We start from the raw sequence: 17,921 nt of genomic DNA, 5'->3' as shown, positions 1-17,921 counted from the left end.
AAACCAAACTTTGAAATATACAGATTTCTTTAGGCAAATAATTCATGAAACCGTTACATTTTCAAGCCTATGAATAGTCCAATCACTTTTTCTGCACTCTTACTTCATTCCCAATTATCTATTCATATGTCCCAGAAGAATGATTTTTCTTTAGACTTCCTTAATCAAGAAGTTAGATTGAACTGAATATTTTATTCAATTAAGTGTGATAAAGCACAAGCGAATTTCGAGGAAAATTGCCAAAATTTGTGTAACTCTTGTCAAAGAATTTCTCAGGTTCTTTCATTTCATTATCCTTATTTGCATTACATTATATTATTATGCCAAGTATATACTATTTCACCTGTTTTTATTTCAGTCTTCTTTCTTATTACTTGATAGGGAGGAAACAGCTAAAGGAATTTCACTGAGGAATATTAGAAACTAAAGTAGCTCAATGATTATGGGCTAGTAATGTCAAGCTTCATTCAGTAACAAAAATAAACTAAGGAAAAGATGATTGAACTCAACTGGAGTCTCTTCTGAACAAACATATGTGGTTAGACTGCTAACTTCATTGATTATAAAAATGAGGAGGAAAACAGATTAAGAGATTTTTCCAGAGGATGTTCAGCCTTTGTCCATTAGAGGGCAGCAATAGAAAAGTTAACATGAAATATTTGTATAACCTTGCAATTTAGAAATCATTAAAATAATGAATTTATGTAATTAGGCCCCAGCAACATATGTAATAGAAAGTTAACTGCAGTTTGTTTCCTCCAATGGCTTAACTAGCTTGTTTTTACAAGCATTCTTCATTTTGAAGGAACAGAAGCAGGTAGATGCAATCACACTCCAGCCAAGATTTGGCAAATGATTCTGGAAAATTCTCCAGCTAAAATGTTCCCAAGGCTGGATAAATCTAAATGAAAAGGGAACACTAATTACAGTATCCCCGGCACAGCATATTACTGAAGCATTTAGTTTACAAACACCATTTACTGACGTTAGGAAACATCACAGGAATTTTTCAACAGTGAGCCTTGTTTCTAGAACTTGGATCTGGTTATGTTGGAAGCAACTGTGAATGCATTCAGTGCTTAAAAGGAGGCCTGGGTGGATGACACACGGCAAATGGAACAAACCTCTAAGATTTTCCTGCATGTGTCAATGTTGGCATCAAGGCACCCACAGTTTCAAGACATGGTCATTTCAGAGGGTGTTGCTGAACTGTGTTTTACCGGAACACAACACCATTCTGAATATGGCAGCACAGGAAATTTATCTTTCTGTACTGGAGGGTAGTAAGAATCAAAAAAGTCTAGGAAACTCCTTTGATTCAGGTTTTTTTTCCCCAACATGCTCATCACCGGCCTAAAAAATGAAGACTTTCATTGGTAAAATTAGTGGAGAGGACCCTGTGGAGAGATCCCTTTTAATTTATTTCATTTTTATCCCTACCTTTCAAGGGGATTACAGTCTCCTTGCACTTTAACTCTGTGGCAACCTTGTGAGCTATGAAGTTCACCAGGAAGTTCCATCTTTTTACAACCGGTTCTGTGGGTGTGGCTTGGTGGGCATGGCATGGCTTGGTGGGCATGGCTTGGTGGATGTGGCAGGGGAAAGATATTGTAAAATCTCCATTCCCTCCCCACTCCAGGGGAAGATTGCTGCAAAATCCCCATTTCCTCCCGATCAGCTGGGACTCTGGAGGCAGAGAATAGATGGGGGCGGGGCCAGTCAGAGGTGTTATTTACTGGTTCTCCAAACTACTCAAAATTTCTGCTACTGGTTCTCCAGAACTGGTCAGAACCTGCTGAATACCGCCTCTGTATCTGGGTTTCCACAGGCCCAGACCAAAATTGTAATCGATACTCTACACTGGCACTCAAGAATCCCTGTGCGGGATAACTGCGTTAAATGTTGACCAGGATGAAATTTAATTTTAAAATAAAAATTTCCTCTCAGCAAACTTATAAAAGTTTTTTTGTTGAAAAAAACATTATACAGTGATAGTAAACTCCTAAGAACAAGTAATGTGTCATGTTAGATTTATTACATAGTACAGTCATTCACAACAGGTTTCATAACTGGAAAAACGTGGATGTAAAATATCTGCCTACTGGACTACACTATGCAACTGGCTTAAGGCATGAAAAAATGGTAGATTGTAGTTGTTCCCACAACTTCTGAAATAAAGGCAAAGCAAACTGTATTCTTTACAGAAAAGAGTGTAGGGCTTCTCAAACTTCATTGTGCTAACCATAAGCTCAGAACGTATATCTTCCTCTGAAAAATGCTGTCAGATATCCCTTGAACAGGGTCTCGAGTAGGACAAGGATCATGTTTTCCTTGGACAAACTGTAGTTTGGAACTGTAATTTATGTTTTACAATTTTGTATATTCAAAATTCAATATCTGACACAACCAGTGGTGGTTGCAGACGGTACGCCCCTGTACGGGTGTACTGGAGCCTGCCCGGAGCCCTGGGTACCATTCCAGTATGGTGCTTCGGAGGGTTCACCCGCCCGCTCGAGCTCCTTACCATATTTTAAAGTTTTCTGCCCTTCCGTGCACGTGCATGGCACGTACAGCGCCTGCGCGATGCTCCGCCGAACAGCTGGAGCATCACGGAGGCTTGTGGAAGCATTGTTTGCAGCTATAATGCATGCGCATGCCGTGCACATCCATGTGGGTGACGTACCGGTTGGAGTGGAATCCGGAACCCACCACTAGAAACAACTCAATCCCGAGATAAGGATTTGCCTTCAATGGCTTTTGTCCTCTCAGCAGTAGTTCCTCTTACAGCTTCAACCTATTCCTGAGTATCTTCTAAGATAATCTATCCAAGAGCAATACACTTTTGCCTTCCCCCTTATTCTTCTTTCAACTTCTCCATGATGGATGACATGCTGTGCCTGATCTTCCATATTCTAGTATTCAGCCCAGTCTTCCAACATTAGATTTTCTTCTCCCGGAATTGATGCCGAGCATGGATTGCATTCAGAGTATGCAGGTTCACTCCAGAATCCAGTATGCTATCCCAGGTTAATTCAAGTTTGTTATAGCAACTGACCAATGTTTTATGGTACAATGCCCCAAGAAAGGAACCTATTGAGAGCTATCCTTGGTGATCCTAGTCAAGAATGCCACAAGCCTAGCAAGTGGTGCTCAGAAGTGATCTGGGACTGTGGCTACACAAATAAGGTCTGTCAAAGGAGAGTCCCAGCAAATGGATCCCAAGAAACGAAGGCAGTTTGCTTTGAATGGGAACAAATATGACCTCCATCATGACCTCACATTCTGATGACTCCTAGTTTAATGGTTAAATCTTCTTTAGGCAAAAAGTTCAAAACAGATCAGCATTTCCAAATAGTGGGTTATAGGTCAATACATCTGTACGACCCCCAAGCTTGAAAAAGCTTTCCACAAGAAGTCTTAATCATTATCTCATAATTATCTGATCATTACAGTCTACTGATTGATTTTCACACCAAATGACCTCCTTACCATTTTGCAGATAGACTTTGCCTCTTCAGAGAATTTATGGGAATACACCTCTTCCATCTCCAAGACTCTCCTGTCTACTTCTTCCCTCTTCACCTTCTCTTTCCTTCCTCGAAAGGGTGACTGTCCTGCAATCATTTCATAGATTAAGCAGCCTAATCCCCAGTAATCAGGGCTAAGGGTATACCGCTGGTTATTCAAGACTTCTGGAGCTGGGAAAAAGAAAAGAGACAATGGAAAAAAATTCCCTATATCTATATCTATATTGACGTCAGCATGACTATCAAGGCAAGAATGAAATAAGAGATTCCATTTAGTCTGGCGAAGGATCAATTTGATACTAGGAGGGAAGCTCAGTGGAACTTGTTTCACAAGTAATTATAATAATAAAATTAAGCCATTTATGTAGGTTCACTTCCGTATAGTTGGAAACGATTATTCTCCATGATAGTTCAAATACGTATTTCCAGGATTTAAATAGGAATGGAGACCACTGTTTACCCTGTGATAATCTCCATACTACACAATACACAAAGATATCTATCAGGCGGCAATCTGAATCATTCCAACTATTTTACTTTTCCCTGTCAGAAAATATCCGAATGGATCTTTTCAAGGATCTGTAAGGGATATGGGTATCACATAAGCTTACCCCTAACAACAACACTCTATATTCAATTAGTTTTCTTTATCACACAAGTCACATTATTATATGTGATATGAAATTAGTTTTCTTACACACTGGAGTCTGGTACAAACCACAATGATTTCACACATGGCATGATGTTACTATGCTGTGAATGATGTGAATTTTACTAATTTGCTTAAATCATATCATGCCATCATGTGATCATGACAATTTTGTGTTGCCTACCTCATAATGGCAAGCAACTGCATCCCCAGTGTTTGGTAGTGTATTGGGAAGGGGCTTAAGAGACTGTCAAAGTGGTGCAAAGAGTGCACAAGACCAGAGGTGGGTTGTTCCTGGTTCGGCACGGATTGGGCAAACCAGTAGTAATGGTGGCGGGAGGCTCCACCCACCTACCCGGACAGGAGCGTGCCCGAACCAGTAATTAAAAAATTGGCAACCCACCTCTGCACAAGACCCAGGAAACAATCTCACATGCCCATCTCTGATTTAAGTTAAAATCTTAGTGCCATTTATCTGCAATAATCTCATTTCCATTTCTTTCATTTTCAATTATCTGAAGCATGAGGTTTAATCTTTACTAAGATTTACAAATATATAATACATGCTAGGAGTTCTATGGACTCTATTTAACATATCATTCACCTTAGAGAAATGAAAACTATCAAGAATGAAAAAAACTACTTAATTTTTTTCAGAATAATTCCGATATTAAATGTTTCCCTCTGCAGTCAACTGCAATACAGAGTTTGGTATGAAATATAAATGGTCAACTACAGCTATTGGGAATGGTGGTGAAGGGGGGGAAGGAATTAAGTCATAAAAGTATCTAGTACATAACACTAATAGCTCATAAACTCTAAATGCTGGATAATATTTAAGTGGCTCATTAAGTGAGTACTATCTTGTTCTTCCCCAGGCCATTCATGGATGCCATGTTTACTCACCCTCCTCACAATTCCTTATTTAACGCACTGTTCTTATTAAATAAATATATTTTTAACTTTTACCAGTGCTGAGTGTTACATAAACCCAATCTGGGGATGCTGCCTTTGCACTCAAGCAATTAGGGGAAGACATACAGAGAATTGTGACTTGGTCAAGTGATCCTACATATCAGAGATTCAGCCATCTGTTCAGTCATGCTGAATTGTGACTGCTTATCATGCATGAACAGAGTTTGCTTTTTTTCTTTTACATTACAGAGTTGAAATAATAAGTCTTCAAAGCTGAAAACAATAGACTATTTCAGACAACTCACCCATATACCCAACTGTTCCTACTCGTCCACGGATGGAGTCACCCTCAGGAATTTTAACAGCTAGTCCCAAATCAGATATTCTGATGTGGCCTAAAGTGGAGGTGAAATTTTTTTTTTAGCATAGGCATGAATCTATAGAAGACAATTATTTTGCTATTAAATACATCGTCAAAACAAATCTAATCATTGCAGGAAAGAAAATAATGTCAGTTGTTTGGAGGAACATCTGAAAAATTGATCAAGGGAACTGCTTGATATCACGGCAGGCCAAATGTCCCTCTGCTTTGAGATAAAAGTACAAGCTTGAACATGAGACAGTCTTAGATAGCAGGGAGAATTTAAAGAATGCTAATCTTGATTATACATTAGATATTAAAAAAACACTTTTTAATGTGTTTAATTTCTTCAAACCCCCCCTGAAAGGATGCTATGCCAGAAGCTTCCCATCCCAGAAAAGCAAAACTTGGCTGAAAAACAAAACTGCATTGGAAGTGCGATCAAGATTTTATGTTATTTTGTTCCTTTCAATGAGAGGAGAAAAAATCCCTGGAAGGTGGGAAAATGGTGGAGCTGCTAGGAATCATTTATAACATCTAATGTAATTCCTTGCTTGGTGAAAGGAATCCAAGGATATTTAAAATATGGTTGCTCACATTGCTTGACTATCAAACCTTTAGGGACTATTTCCTAATCAGCCATTAAGGTTTGCCTTCCTGTAATATAAGATTACTGTCCCATAGAGCACACTGACTAACCAATTCGAATTACAATGAGCATTTTCATTATGTTTTCATCCTCCCCACTCCTAAGATTACATTCTCCTCAGCAAACATGATAAGCAATCGAATACTTCGGCCAAGTGTTACTTCATCAGACTGTTTTCCACTTTGGTTGTTTTGTTTACTTGGACTAACAGACTTTCCAGGCCTCGTATGTTACCTGCAGAGATGGGCAAACTTTTGATGGCTATAGATTGTATTTAAGCAAATTTGGCCACTATGGAAGGGACAAAATTCAAAGCTGAGTGATATGTCACACATATGGGCAGGGATGGGATTATACAATTTTTCCACCTGGCTTTAAAAAAAAGTAAACTAGAAAAAGGTAGATTTTTATTTTTTGAAAGTACATTATGGCTAGTAACATGTAAGTAAGTTAACATTATTAGCTTCTTGTACACCTGTCTCAAAATTAGAGGAGACTATAGCACCAATTTTCAGCAATCGCAGTTGGAGGCGGCTGTGGAGAAGCATGATGGGGGGGGGGGGGGAGGAAAAAAAGTTCAGATCTGTTGGTTATATATCCACCCCTGTTTTACAGGTCTCTTAACTGGGGATTAGACCAGAAATCTTGCACTTCTCCAGTGACATCAGATCACTTCTGCGACAAGGAGAACTTTGCCTTGCATGAAGGACTAACAGAGTGATACTATTTATGAGTTTCAAACTAGCTGTAATTCAAATAAAGGCTATATATTTTGCCACCCATGACTCTATTCAATTCAGAAAGTTGCTGAGCTGATGGATTAATCTGTATGGATATAAATAGAACAAATAATTCAATGTAATTGAGTTGGGGTGGATGTTAACTCTGAGGAGCATTTGAAATAAAAAAAATAATCTGGCAACCCATATTTCATACTTGTAGCTTACCATATTCAGTATAATACCCCCATATTATTTCTAATTGCTTAGACTGGTAATAATATTGATTGGTCAAAGGCACAATTCCCATTGTTTACCCAGGTAGCAATGTTGTTCTGTTATAGGCATAAGGGCAAGAAGTACAAAGCCCATCTTCAGAGAAATGACACACACAATTGGTCACCCTCCTTGTTGGATAAGAGAAAATATAACATTTGTATAAACCTTTCTTAACATTTTTACTATTAACCTAAAATGCTCTTCTTTTCACAAGGTCTCTCTTTTTTTTTGGCAAAAGTGCCATTTTTTTTTCTCTATCCAAAGTTAAATGTTGTTTATGATTTAGCCTCTTATCCACTGCAGAGAATGATTTGACTGTGTACAGACAACTATATATAAACCATTTTACTGTAGACAAAAATGTTTTACCTAAAGCTCTCAGACTTACCATAATCATCTAACAAGATATTTTCTGGCTTCAAATCCCTGAAAGAAAAAAAAAAGAAACTGCTGTTGTTTCTGCGGAAATTGCTTTGATAAAATGAAAATTGCAAGTACTTTCCAACCATTTAGGCAGTAGGGTGTCAGTTTACCCATCAAAAGAATTCAGAAAGTCAATTAAAAAACATAGTTTTGCAGCAACATGAAAATCAAAGCCTACCACAATCTTGGGCCATTCACTTCAGCTGGATATGACCAATGAGGACACCATGCAGATTATTTTGTATATGTTCTCTAGCTAGTCATTGTGGCAGCCGTCAGAACAGCATTTCTCAATCTTAGCAAATTTAAGATGTCTGGACTTCAATTTATGTAGTTGGCTGCAGGAATTCTTGGAGTCAAAGTTGCCAAGGTTGAAAAACCCTGTAGATTTTTCTATATGAAAACCATGTCTTAATTTCTCTGCAACTGAGAAATTGTGATGAATACTATTAACTATTTCTGTTTCAAAAATATAGGATGATTGAATGTGGAGTTCTCTTGAAAGGAGCTATCTTTTGGTTAGACTTTCTCTGCCCATCATGAATTAATTCAGATACAAGCTGTAGTCTGTTTAAGGAAAAGACTGCACAGATATGGTATGTCTTCTGCAAGATTCTAAACTGATATGGATATATGTGGTAGATCTGTTTTAATAGGTCTTAAGAATGGACAGATATTCAAAAAGCACAGCTATTATGTTTTGTGGAGTTGCAAATATTTCTTCCTTTCTTCAGAATCCAATGCCTAAAATGACCACTCCAATATTAAATAACTACGGCCAATGTGGGAGAGAGCAATGGATTAAGACCTCTAACTCTTCAAGGAAGTGTTTAAAATTAGGATGAAAAAGTACGTTGAGAATAGCCTTTTATCACATTAATCCAACACGTGCCTTTTTGTTAAACACCAAGAATAAGCCTTTGGTGGTATTTAAAATAAAGCCATCCATTTTACATCCTCATTCCCTTCACATATTTTCTCAGTATTATTTGTTTAAAAAGGAGGCTTGTTAGCACTGGTTTATCTTGTGAAGTTTATCTTGTGAGGTCAATAGGAATTTAAACTAACAAAAAGAAGAGAATCAAAATGTTCTTAGTTCATGTGCCTTTGCTTATAATAACAAATAGTGCACATAATATATTTTGAACAAATAAAAGTTCCCCAGTGATTAATAGAGGAAAAATAATTAAGTTTACTTCCAAGTAATGACAAAGCTTAAATCATTTCTGAGAACAATCTAAAATACTGAAAAGGAGCGTTTCAGGACCTTTCTTATCACAAATTGGTCTGATGGTCAACTTGAATTGTATTCTAAACAATTCTTGTGTCATAATTTTAGAACAATAACATAGGTTTTAAGTAAATAGTTTCCTGGGTAAAAATGTGGCAGTAAAATCACCTTAGGAGTTCTCTTGTCAGTTCAGATATAAGGTAAAGGCTCCCCTCGCACATGCGTGCTAGTTGTTCCCAACTCTAGGGGGTGTTGCTTATTACCATTTCAAAGCGAAGAGCCAGCGCTCTCCGAAGACATCTCCGTGATCAGGTGGCTGGCATGACTAAATGCCGAAGTGCTGTTACCTTCCCACCAAGGTGGTGCCTATTTTCTATTGCATTTTTACATGCTTTCAAACTGCTAGGTTGGCAGAAACTGGGATAAATAACGAGAGCTCACTCCGTTACCCGGCACCCGTGGTGGGTTACAACTGCAGACAGGGAAAGAAAGGCACTGTAAAAATTTGAGGACTGTTCGGTGGCCTACCACCATCAAAAATTCAAATAAAGCCCACCCTTCCCCAAATTTTCCTAGCATCCCTCCTTCCCTACATCTCCTTATGTCCAAGACAAGAAGATAAGTGGCCATAAAGTCTTCTAGCTTAGAAGGAGGAGCAGGTGGAAAGGAGAGAGAGGAAAGTTATGTGGCCCAAGCTGGACCGTAAGCATCTCTTTGACCCGCAGAGGCTGAGAGGCAGAAATCCACTTGAATTCAAGATGGTGGCTAAGGGAATATAAGGATAAAACTGTTGAGAAAATTGATAAATGGGCCAGTGCCCAGGCCATGGGGCAGAGGAAGGGAGAGAAGGATGGTACATTATCCTTGATCTACTCATCCCATAAGACCTCTCTGGAATTTGTTTATGGCCTGGAACAAGTAAAATATTCTGGAATGGTTTGTCAGAATTTTTCAGCCAAAATATATTTGTTTCAGGTTCCAAATGAAACACAATTTCTGGAGTGTAAAGGCCGAGGTAATGAATCCTAGGCAATTTCTCAGCCAGGTACTGAAGACGCTCCAATCACAATATGGACGTTCCTTATGTGTCACAAACACAGTGACTCCTCTGTAGATTTTACCTTAGAATATGATTAGAAATATGATGGCGCAGAAAAAAATGTCTGGGAGAAAGGATTGATCCCCCCCCTTTTTTTTTTCTTTCATAGCTCACTTCCATTAGGGAAAAAAAGTTTTTCCCATACTTTAAATTGCAATATAAATAGTTAAAAATCATTTTTATACATAGTTATTCAATCTTTACCCCACCATTATTTGCAAAAGCTGCACCATGGGATTATCATTTTTTTTTTCTTGGTAAGACGATTTTCATAACCATATATTATTATAATTCCTGTAATCCAGTACTCAATTGTAAATAAATTCTTCCTCCAGAGAAATTGAACATTTTTGTAAAAAAAAAAAAAGTAAGTGCTCTTTTATCATGACCTTATTTTTTTTCTGTTCATTTTTGATTCAGGATTGATCTAGAATATCTTTGAAACACCCATTAATCAATTTAGATTTGTAAGGATAAACTCTGCAATAACTGTTGGCTCAAGGCCAACAGACCTTTTGGTGGGAGAGAATTTTTTGCCACTTAGTCGTAAATTCCAATGAATTTGGTACTTATGTTGCATTTTTTGCTTTTTGTTGTAAAAAGGTAATGAGAAACATATTGATGCCTATGTATAGAAACAGGAAATATTATATGAGGATAATAAGAATTCCTCTGAAGCACAAATGCGTGTGATTTCCTGAAAGCATGGAAGAAAATGTACCTGTAGACGGTGTTTTCCCTGTGTAGGTCTTCTAAGCCACAAAGAATCTCTGCAGCATAAAACAAAGCTCTTTCTTCTTCAAAGCCTGGGTTTCCCATATTGTAGATATGGAATTTCAGGTCTCCCCCATTCATTATGGTTAGAACTAGGCAGAGTGCGTCCTTTGTTTCATAGGCATAGGCTAGATTGACCTGGAATGAGAGTTTTAGTTCAAGAAAATTATTCATGCCCACAATTCACTCATAGCTACCATTCTGTGTTAGAAAAGACATGACATCATTCTGTTAAAAGGAAGAAGAGATGGGATAGAATCCTAGCTATTAAAAAAAAAAACACATGGCAAGAATACAGGCAGATATTGCAGGATTCAATCCCACCAGGACCAGAGGTTTAGCCTTAGGAGCTTTTGGACTCGTGCTGGAGCCCATCCTCAATGAAGTTCTTAGAATGGGCTCCAGCACAAGTCCGAAAGCTCAGAAGACTAGACATCTGGTCCCGGTGATCGACCCAGATTAGTTCCTGCAACATTATCCTCGGATACAAATAGTTTCCTTCATTCATAGTCAGATATTTTCATAAGATCATACTACACACCAGACAATGGTGAGATCTAGTTTTTTACTACTGGTTTGCTCGTGTTCGCGTGTGTGCGCAACGCTTCTGCTCATACGCAGAAGCGTCTGGGGTGGGTGGGGGGTGGAGCCTCCTGCTGCTGCTACTACCAGTTCGCCCGATCAGGGCCAAACTGGGAGCAACCCACCTCTGACACCAGTGGTGAAATCAATTTTTTTTACTACTGGTTCTGTGGGTGTGGCTTGGTGGGTGTAGCAGGGGAAAGGATACTGCAAAATCCCTATTCCCACCCCACTCTGGGGCCAGCCAGAGGTGGAATTTGCCGGTTCTCCAAACTACTCAAAATTTCTGCTACCGGTTCTCCAGAACCTGTCAGAACCTGCTGAATTTCACCCCTGCTACACACAATACTGCAGATTTAATTCATCAGGAAAAAGTTAGGAAATTTATTGATTCACGATTAAGTATTGTATTATTTATTACTACACATTCTTCCAGCAGAAGCAGCAGCTACAACTAATGAAAAAGGCTTTGCAGATTCTAGAGTTTTGGACTTTGATAGGGTCTTGTAGAGAGCTAATAGGAGTATGCATTCCATTGTAGAGTGAGCAATTTGCAGCACCGTTTTTTCCATAAACAATTATTTTGGAACCACACAGTGCTGTCAAATTCCAGTGAAGGGTACATAAAAACCCACTGCGATTGCAAAAGTAATAACCGAAGAACTCATACAGAGCTAGCACCAGAAACCTGATCTAAGTCACGATGCAGCCTGGAAGTAGTACAGCTGCATACATTTCGTTATAAGTGCCCATCACTAATGGACCTGTTAATAAGAGCTGATGCCCATTACAAATTTGGCAATACTTACTACAAATTGACTATTGACTTTTTCTAGAATCTGCTTTTCATTTAGGGCCATGGATTCACCTTTCCTCTTCTTTATTCTTTTTTTCTCTAATCTTTTGCATGCATACATTTTCCCAGTTGCTCGTACTTGGCAGGCACAGACCTGAAAAGAGGAAAGTTACAATAGGAAAAAAAAGTATACAGGACAAATCATCAGTTAACAAAGCCAAATCAATCTCTTTTCCCTACTTTGTCTTGATTTTAACAAAATACTTTTGACTGGAGACTAAACAGACATTTAGTAGGAGGACGAAAGGAAGTCTTCCAATGCAATAGGTCTGATTTTCCATATTCTTAATTTAGAGAAATAATATATAGGACAATCTCAGGCTGGGATATCCTATAAATCAGGGATGTTTACACAGAAGATCACGTGCCATTGATTTAAATACTGAGTGCTACATTTCTAAAAGTAAGAAGGGCCCAGGCAAAAAAGTAACCGGGAAGCTGCTATGCTAACAATAGTATTGATAATAATGAAGCACAGTTGATATCGTCAGTATTAGTGCATTTAATAATATTGTACGGTCAATTTGGTGAAAATATTTGGGGAACCCACCAAAAGCTTGGGAGGGTAAAATGTGACTATATCTACTATATAGTCACTAAGTACAGAGACTCCATCTTCCCTTCCAATAGTTAAGACCAGAATCTAAAAAACTATATCAGCACAGGTAGTCCTCAACTTGAAACAATTCACTTAGTGACTGTTTGAAATTGCAACGGCCCTGAAAAAAGTGACTTATGACCATTTTTCACACGTATGACCATTGAGGCATCTTCATGGTCACCTGATTTACATTTGGATGTGTGACAATTGACTCACAGTAATGAAGGTTGCAGTGTCCCAGAGTCATGTGATCATCTTTTACGACCTTCTGACAAGCAAAGTCAACAGGGAAACCAGAATCATTTAAAAACCATGTGACTAATTTAACAGCTGCAGGGATTTACTTAACACGCGTGGCAGTAAAAGTCATAAAAATGGGGCAAAACTCACTTAACAAAGAGAGTTTTGAGCTCCATTGTGGTCGTAAGTTGAGGACTACCTGTAATTCATTACAAAACTTGGAGAAAAAAACCATGTATATCCCTCTCTCACACATCCAATGAATCGAGTTTAAGAACTCGTATACAGCAAGAATGAAATCATGCAATTTCATGCTTCAATAGATCAGATTTATCAGCAGAAAATAATTGGCTACCCTTACAAGTAGAGAGTTGGTAAAAGAAGATTTACTCACCTCTCCAAAGCCACCTTTTCCTAATACCCTGTATTGCCTAAATGTGTTTTTTGTTACTGGTTGTCTGAAATAATAAAGAAAATCGGGAGAGGGAAAGAGTATGTTTTAATACGTTTTATTAAGCTTTACTTTTAAAGCAGTTGGTATCCTTAATGCTGAACTTTTTTTAAAAAAAATTGAAGTTATTTCCCTTTTCTTTAAAAAAAAATTAACTGCTTGTTTTTCTAAAAGTGAAATATGGCCAAGTATTTCATAACCCTTCATTTTGCACAATCCACAAATCTTTGTTAAAGATCATTTAGCTGTGAAAATGACTGCTTTTCAACCACTCCGAACGTTCCTTTTTTCTCATCTGGCCATAGGATATGTCAAAGAGGAGGGGCAACTCCTCTCCAGAAGATGACCAGGCTAAGCCTGAGAGAGGGTGTCAAATGCATCATTAATCTCAAGTTCCTTCATGCCCACAAGAGATCCAAGACCATCCCACCTTGAATTCCATTGACCCTTATCTACTACCAATTTGTTTTAACTGTTAGTAGTTCAGATTCTTGTAAAGAGTGTTAACATGCAATAAACTTATATTCATTTGAACTGCATTGGCTACTGATTTCGTGTACTTGATATTAATTGAAATAAATATATAAATATTATTTGTTATCTCTATCTTCTATCTATCTATCTATCTATTTATTTATCTATCTATCTATCTATCATCTATCTATCTATCTATCTATCTATCATCTTCCTTAGTCATCTTTTGTTCATTATATTGGATCAGGTTGCTTGATTTCATTCACCTCATTAACTGAGCTGTCTGAATATGGATTAAGAAATGTAATCTGGAAGACAACAAATTTGAAAATATTGTACTAAAAATATTTTCTGCCTATTCTTTTTCATATTCCCTAGTAGTACATGAAGGCTGTACTGCACTAGAGTTCTGGTGAAGAAATGGCAAACTGAAAATAACTCTGTTAAAGTGAAAGTGACAACCATACAATGAAGAGCTACCAAATAGACTGGCTTTTTAAATTCTTCTCCAGAAAAGGACAAGACTTGAGACTGCCCTCAAGTGGTCCAGATAGATGGTTTTTGTGAGACCATAAGACCATTGAGAGGGTTCAGAGCTCTGGAATAGCCAGATTTTTGCTCAAATAACAGTCAGGGCCTTCAAAAGAACACAGGGTTCACATACTTTCTCTTCTAATCATTTTAGGAAATTTCTTTTTTCTTATTTAGAAAAATAAGAATATGTTTGAATCAACATATTTTACAGCACTGGATAAATTTTCTTCTGTTCTTAGCAAAAGAAGACATCTTTAAGGATTTAATTGTGTTTTCTTTTGGAATAAACAGCAAAGGAGTCATTAGAACTTTGATTTTGGAAAGCTACTAAGGGCCCAGATGGATTTAAAATAAGTTTTTGAAATTAATTATAAGAATCTTTCATGTGGGAAAACGCTTTTGCTTAGAAATCTCTTTAAAATATGATGACATATTGAAGGTTAGATATTAGAGGGAACTGGAAGGAACTAATAATGACAATTAAAGGAGAGGAATGTTTAAATTTGACTTACTAATACAGAATGAAGCAAATATTTTAACATTGGACATATTGAAGGATATTTATGAACAATTAATCTAGAATTAGTTTTAAGAGTATCTGCTTCTATAGATAGACTGTATTTAAAATATCTTACAAAAGAGCAACAAGTTTTATCTGACAAGATTGAGAATGATCTGAAAGATTAAAAGAATGACAGGTTAAAAGAACGATATGGAAAAAGGTACTACACTGGACATAGAAAAGAGCCACCTAATATCTTAATAATGGAAAGGAATATACAAATAACAAACTAAAAAAGTGACCTGGATAAATTTCCTATTTACAAAAGAGACTTGTGAAAGCCTTGTAGAATTTTGTGAAAAGGAACGAAGAAAAAACAGAAAGAAATCACTTCTGGGACATCATTTGAGAGGACTAAAAATCAAGATTGTTAAAAATAGAAAATATAAACTTGCCTTATTTCATTGCCAGTTTTCTCTAGTAACGTTTACTGGACTTTTGTTCATTAGTATTGAACAACAAAACTTTAAAGATTTGTTTATACTTAAGAGATGTAATATGGGAAAAGTGACAATTTGTTGTATTTTAGGAGACGATGAATTTCTAAAATAGTTTATACTTATTGTGATGGTGGGAGAAGCTATTTCTTTATACATTTCTTTTCCTTTTTTATTATATTCTTATTTTTTCAAATTTCTGCACTTTGTATTTTTATTTTTATTCTTTTCTTTTTATCTTTATTGGTTTTTTAAATTTTTAATTATCTTTTTAATTATAACTTTTAATTTTTTAAAAAAAAGTTTTACTGCATCCACTGTAATGCCACTTACCTTTCTAGCCATTTCCATTGGAGAAATCTGTCAAAATACATGCTGTCTGAGTATTCTTGAAAAGGTTCTCCACTTAGGTACTCATGAACTGACCTATTTCATATGAAAAAAGAAAGAAATATTTGACAAGCATGCTCCAAAGTCTAGATAGGCACCTCAGTTTCTCTGCAGACAGGATGCCTATTTTTAAATCTACTAACTCAAAAGTATCAGGCGAGCATATCATTGGACTAATGTGTTACTTTTTTATCGAATATTTTATGTATTTCTTTTTTATCTAATCCTGTTCTATTTTTTCTTATGGTTGCCCATTCAGCTAATATACATTATCCTAACATATAAAATGCAGTCCAAGCAGTATCAGATTGCTGCTAAACTAATTATTTAGTTCTTTTCCATCAAAGAGCAAAATGAGAGTAGTAAAATTAAAAGACTGAAGTATAATTACTTGAATGAAAGCTTCTAAATTTTACAAGTACCTCTCTAAAGCATCCACGAACAACAAAAACATCTGCTGGAAATAATGTGCTTTTAATGATATCTCTCTTTTGGTATTTTCTTTTCTTAAGGCCTGGCAAATAGCCCAGCACCACAAAAGCATCAGCCATTGTAGATACAAATATTTACACACGGAGCTCTAGGGTACAATAAAAAGAAAATCCTAACTTTGCGAAACCGGTAAGCCTTTCTTTGGACAAAAGGATGACACCACAAAAATAAACCTCCTATTTCAGGTCTCTTAGATCTAAAGGGCATTTCGAAACATCTGCGTGTTTATCTATGTGAATTCCACAACCTAATTTTTTTAAAAAAAATTTAAACAAGCACTAAAAAGGAGTGACTAAAAAACAGAAAACGTGTTTTGTTATGTGCATAAAAGAAGTGCATTATGATTTGGAAATTCAGTCAAAATGTTCTGACTAAGACACAGTTCAGTTGAACAGAAACCCCAACTGTCTTGGGTGTTATGGTTTTACAGTTGAGACAACATCTGGAGGGAATCAATTCAGCACCTTCCTTCAGGTCAACTGCTATGTCTGTCTTAGGGCCTGGCCTGGCTAGCCTTTTCCTGTCTTCACCTTCCTTTCTTTTACCTGCTTTCATTCACTGTGCACTTCCTGTTTTACTCGCACATTCCACCCTGGAATATCTTTGGACTAGAATAGTGTTGGCAAACCTTTTCGGCACTGAGTGCTGAAACGGGACTTTGTGTGTGTGTGTGCTGGAAACTGGAAAAGCAGCTGTCCAGTGCACATGAACGTGCGGGGAAGATGATTTTCCGGTTTCCGGCCTGTGCATGCGCACCTCTCACCTGGTCTTCCAGTTTCTGGCACTATCGCACGCATGAAGACCAGCTAGCCAGCACACTGGAACCCGGGAGAGCAATGGGCAATCTTACCGTTCAGCGACGCCTCCACTAGCCTCTGCGATGCTGCAGCTGCTTGGCGGAGCGTTGCGCAGGTGCCCGCGTGCCCAGAGAGATGGCTCTGTGTGTTACTTCTGGCACACATGCCATAGGTTTGCCATCACAGGACTAGAACATACATAAGGCAGTCCTTGACTTACAACCATTTGTTTAGTGGCCATTCAAAGTTATAGCAGCATGGAAAAAAGCGAAGGACTTGCTTCAAGAAGTCGTGGGTACTCTATCACTAGAAGTTTTTAAAAAGAGATTGGACAACTATTTTGTCTGAAATTGTATAGAGTTTCCTGCTTGAGCAGAATTTGGAATGAAGAGCTCCAAGATTCTGACCAATTCTGTTATTTTGTTCTGTTCTGACTTATGATCAGTTCTCACACTTACAACTGTTGTAGTCTCACATAAGCAAAATTTAGGCATGTATTTACAATGGATGCAGCATCCTTGGGTCACATGATCATCATTTGTGACCTTCTCAGCTGCTTCTGACAAGCAAGGTCAATGGGGAAACTGGCTTCTCTTAATAATTGCAGGATTCACTTAACAACTGGAGCGATTCACTTAACAGCCATGCAGTGATGGGTTACAGTACAGGCCCGGCGGCGTCCACATGGACGCATGCAGTGCGAGCATTCATCTTACCGTTCAGCGACGCCTCCACTAGCCTCCGCGATGCTGCAGCTGCTTGGTGGAGCGTTGTGCAGATGCTGTACGCGCCATGCACGTGCATGGAAGCGCCGAAGACTTTAAAGACTGTTAAGGAGCACGGGCAGCTTGGTGGGCCCTCCGGAGCACCGGAGCGGAG

At 37.7% G+C, this 17,921-nt stretch overlaps 1 protein-coding gene across 2 annotated transcripts in view; it reads right to left on the bottom strand.

Moving 5' to 3' along the window:
- Positions 1–17,921, bottom strand: part of GRK5 (G protein-coupled receptor kinase 5) — a 175,751-nt gene that overhangs the window by 17,402 nt on the left and 140,428 nt on the right. For both annotated transcript variants that reach the window (XM_081955663.1, XM_081955662.1), the window contains 7 exons: positions 15,697–15,789; positions 13,300–13,363; positions 12,018–12,158; positions 10,574–10,764; positions 7,488–7,525; positions 5,397–5,486; positions 3,490–3,698 (listed from right to left, as the gene is read on the bottom strand). In XM_081955663.1, coding sequence (XP_081811789.1) covers positions 3,490–3,698; positions 5,397–5,486; positions 7,488–7,525; positions 10,574–10,764; positions 12,018–12,158; positions 13,300–13,363; positions 15,697–15,789 — 826 coding nt within the window. The remainder of the gene's footprint in view (positions 1–3,489; positions 3,699–5,396; positions 5,487–7,487; positions 7,526–10,573; positions 10,765–12,017; positions 12,159–13,299; positions 13,364–15,696; positions 15,790–17,921) is intronic.

The sequence above is a fragment of the Natrix helvetica genome, assembly GCF_964273705.1.
Source record: "Natrix helvetica genome assembly, chromosome: 5".
NCBI classification, from domain to species: domain Eukaryota; kingdom Metazoa; phylum Chordata; class Lepidosauria; order Squamata; family Natricidae; genus Natrix; species Natrix helvetica.
Note: the sequence above shows the minus strand (reverse complement) of the source record. Positions and strands in the feature narration are given on the sequence as shown.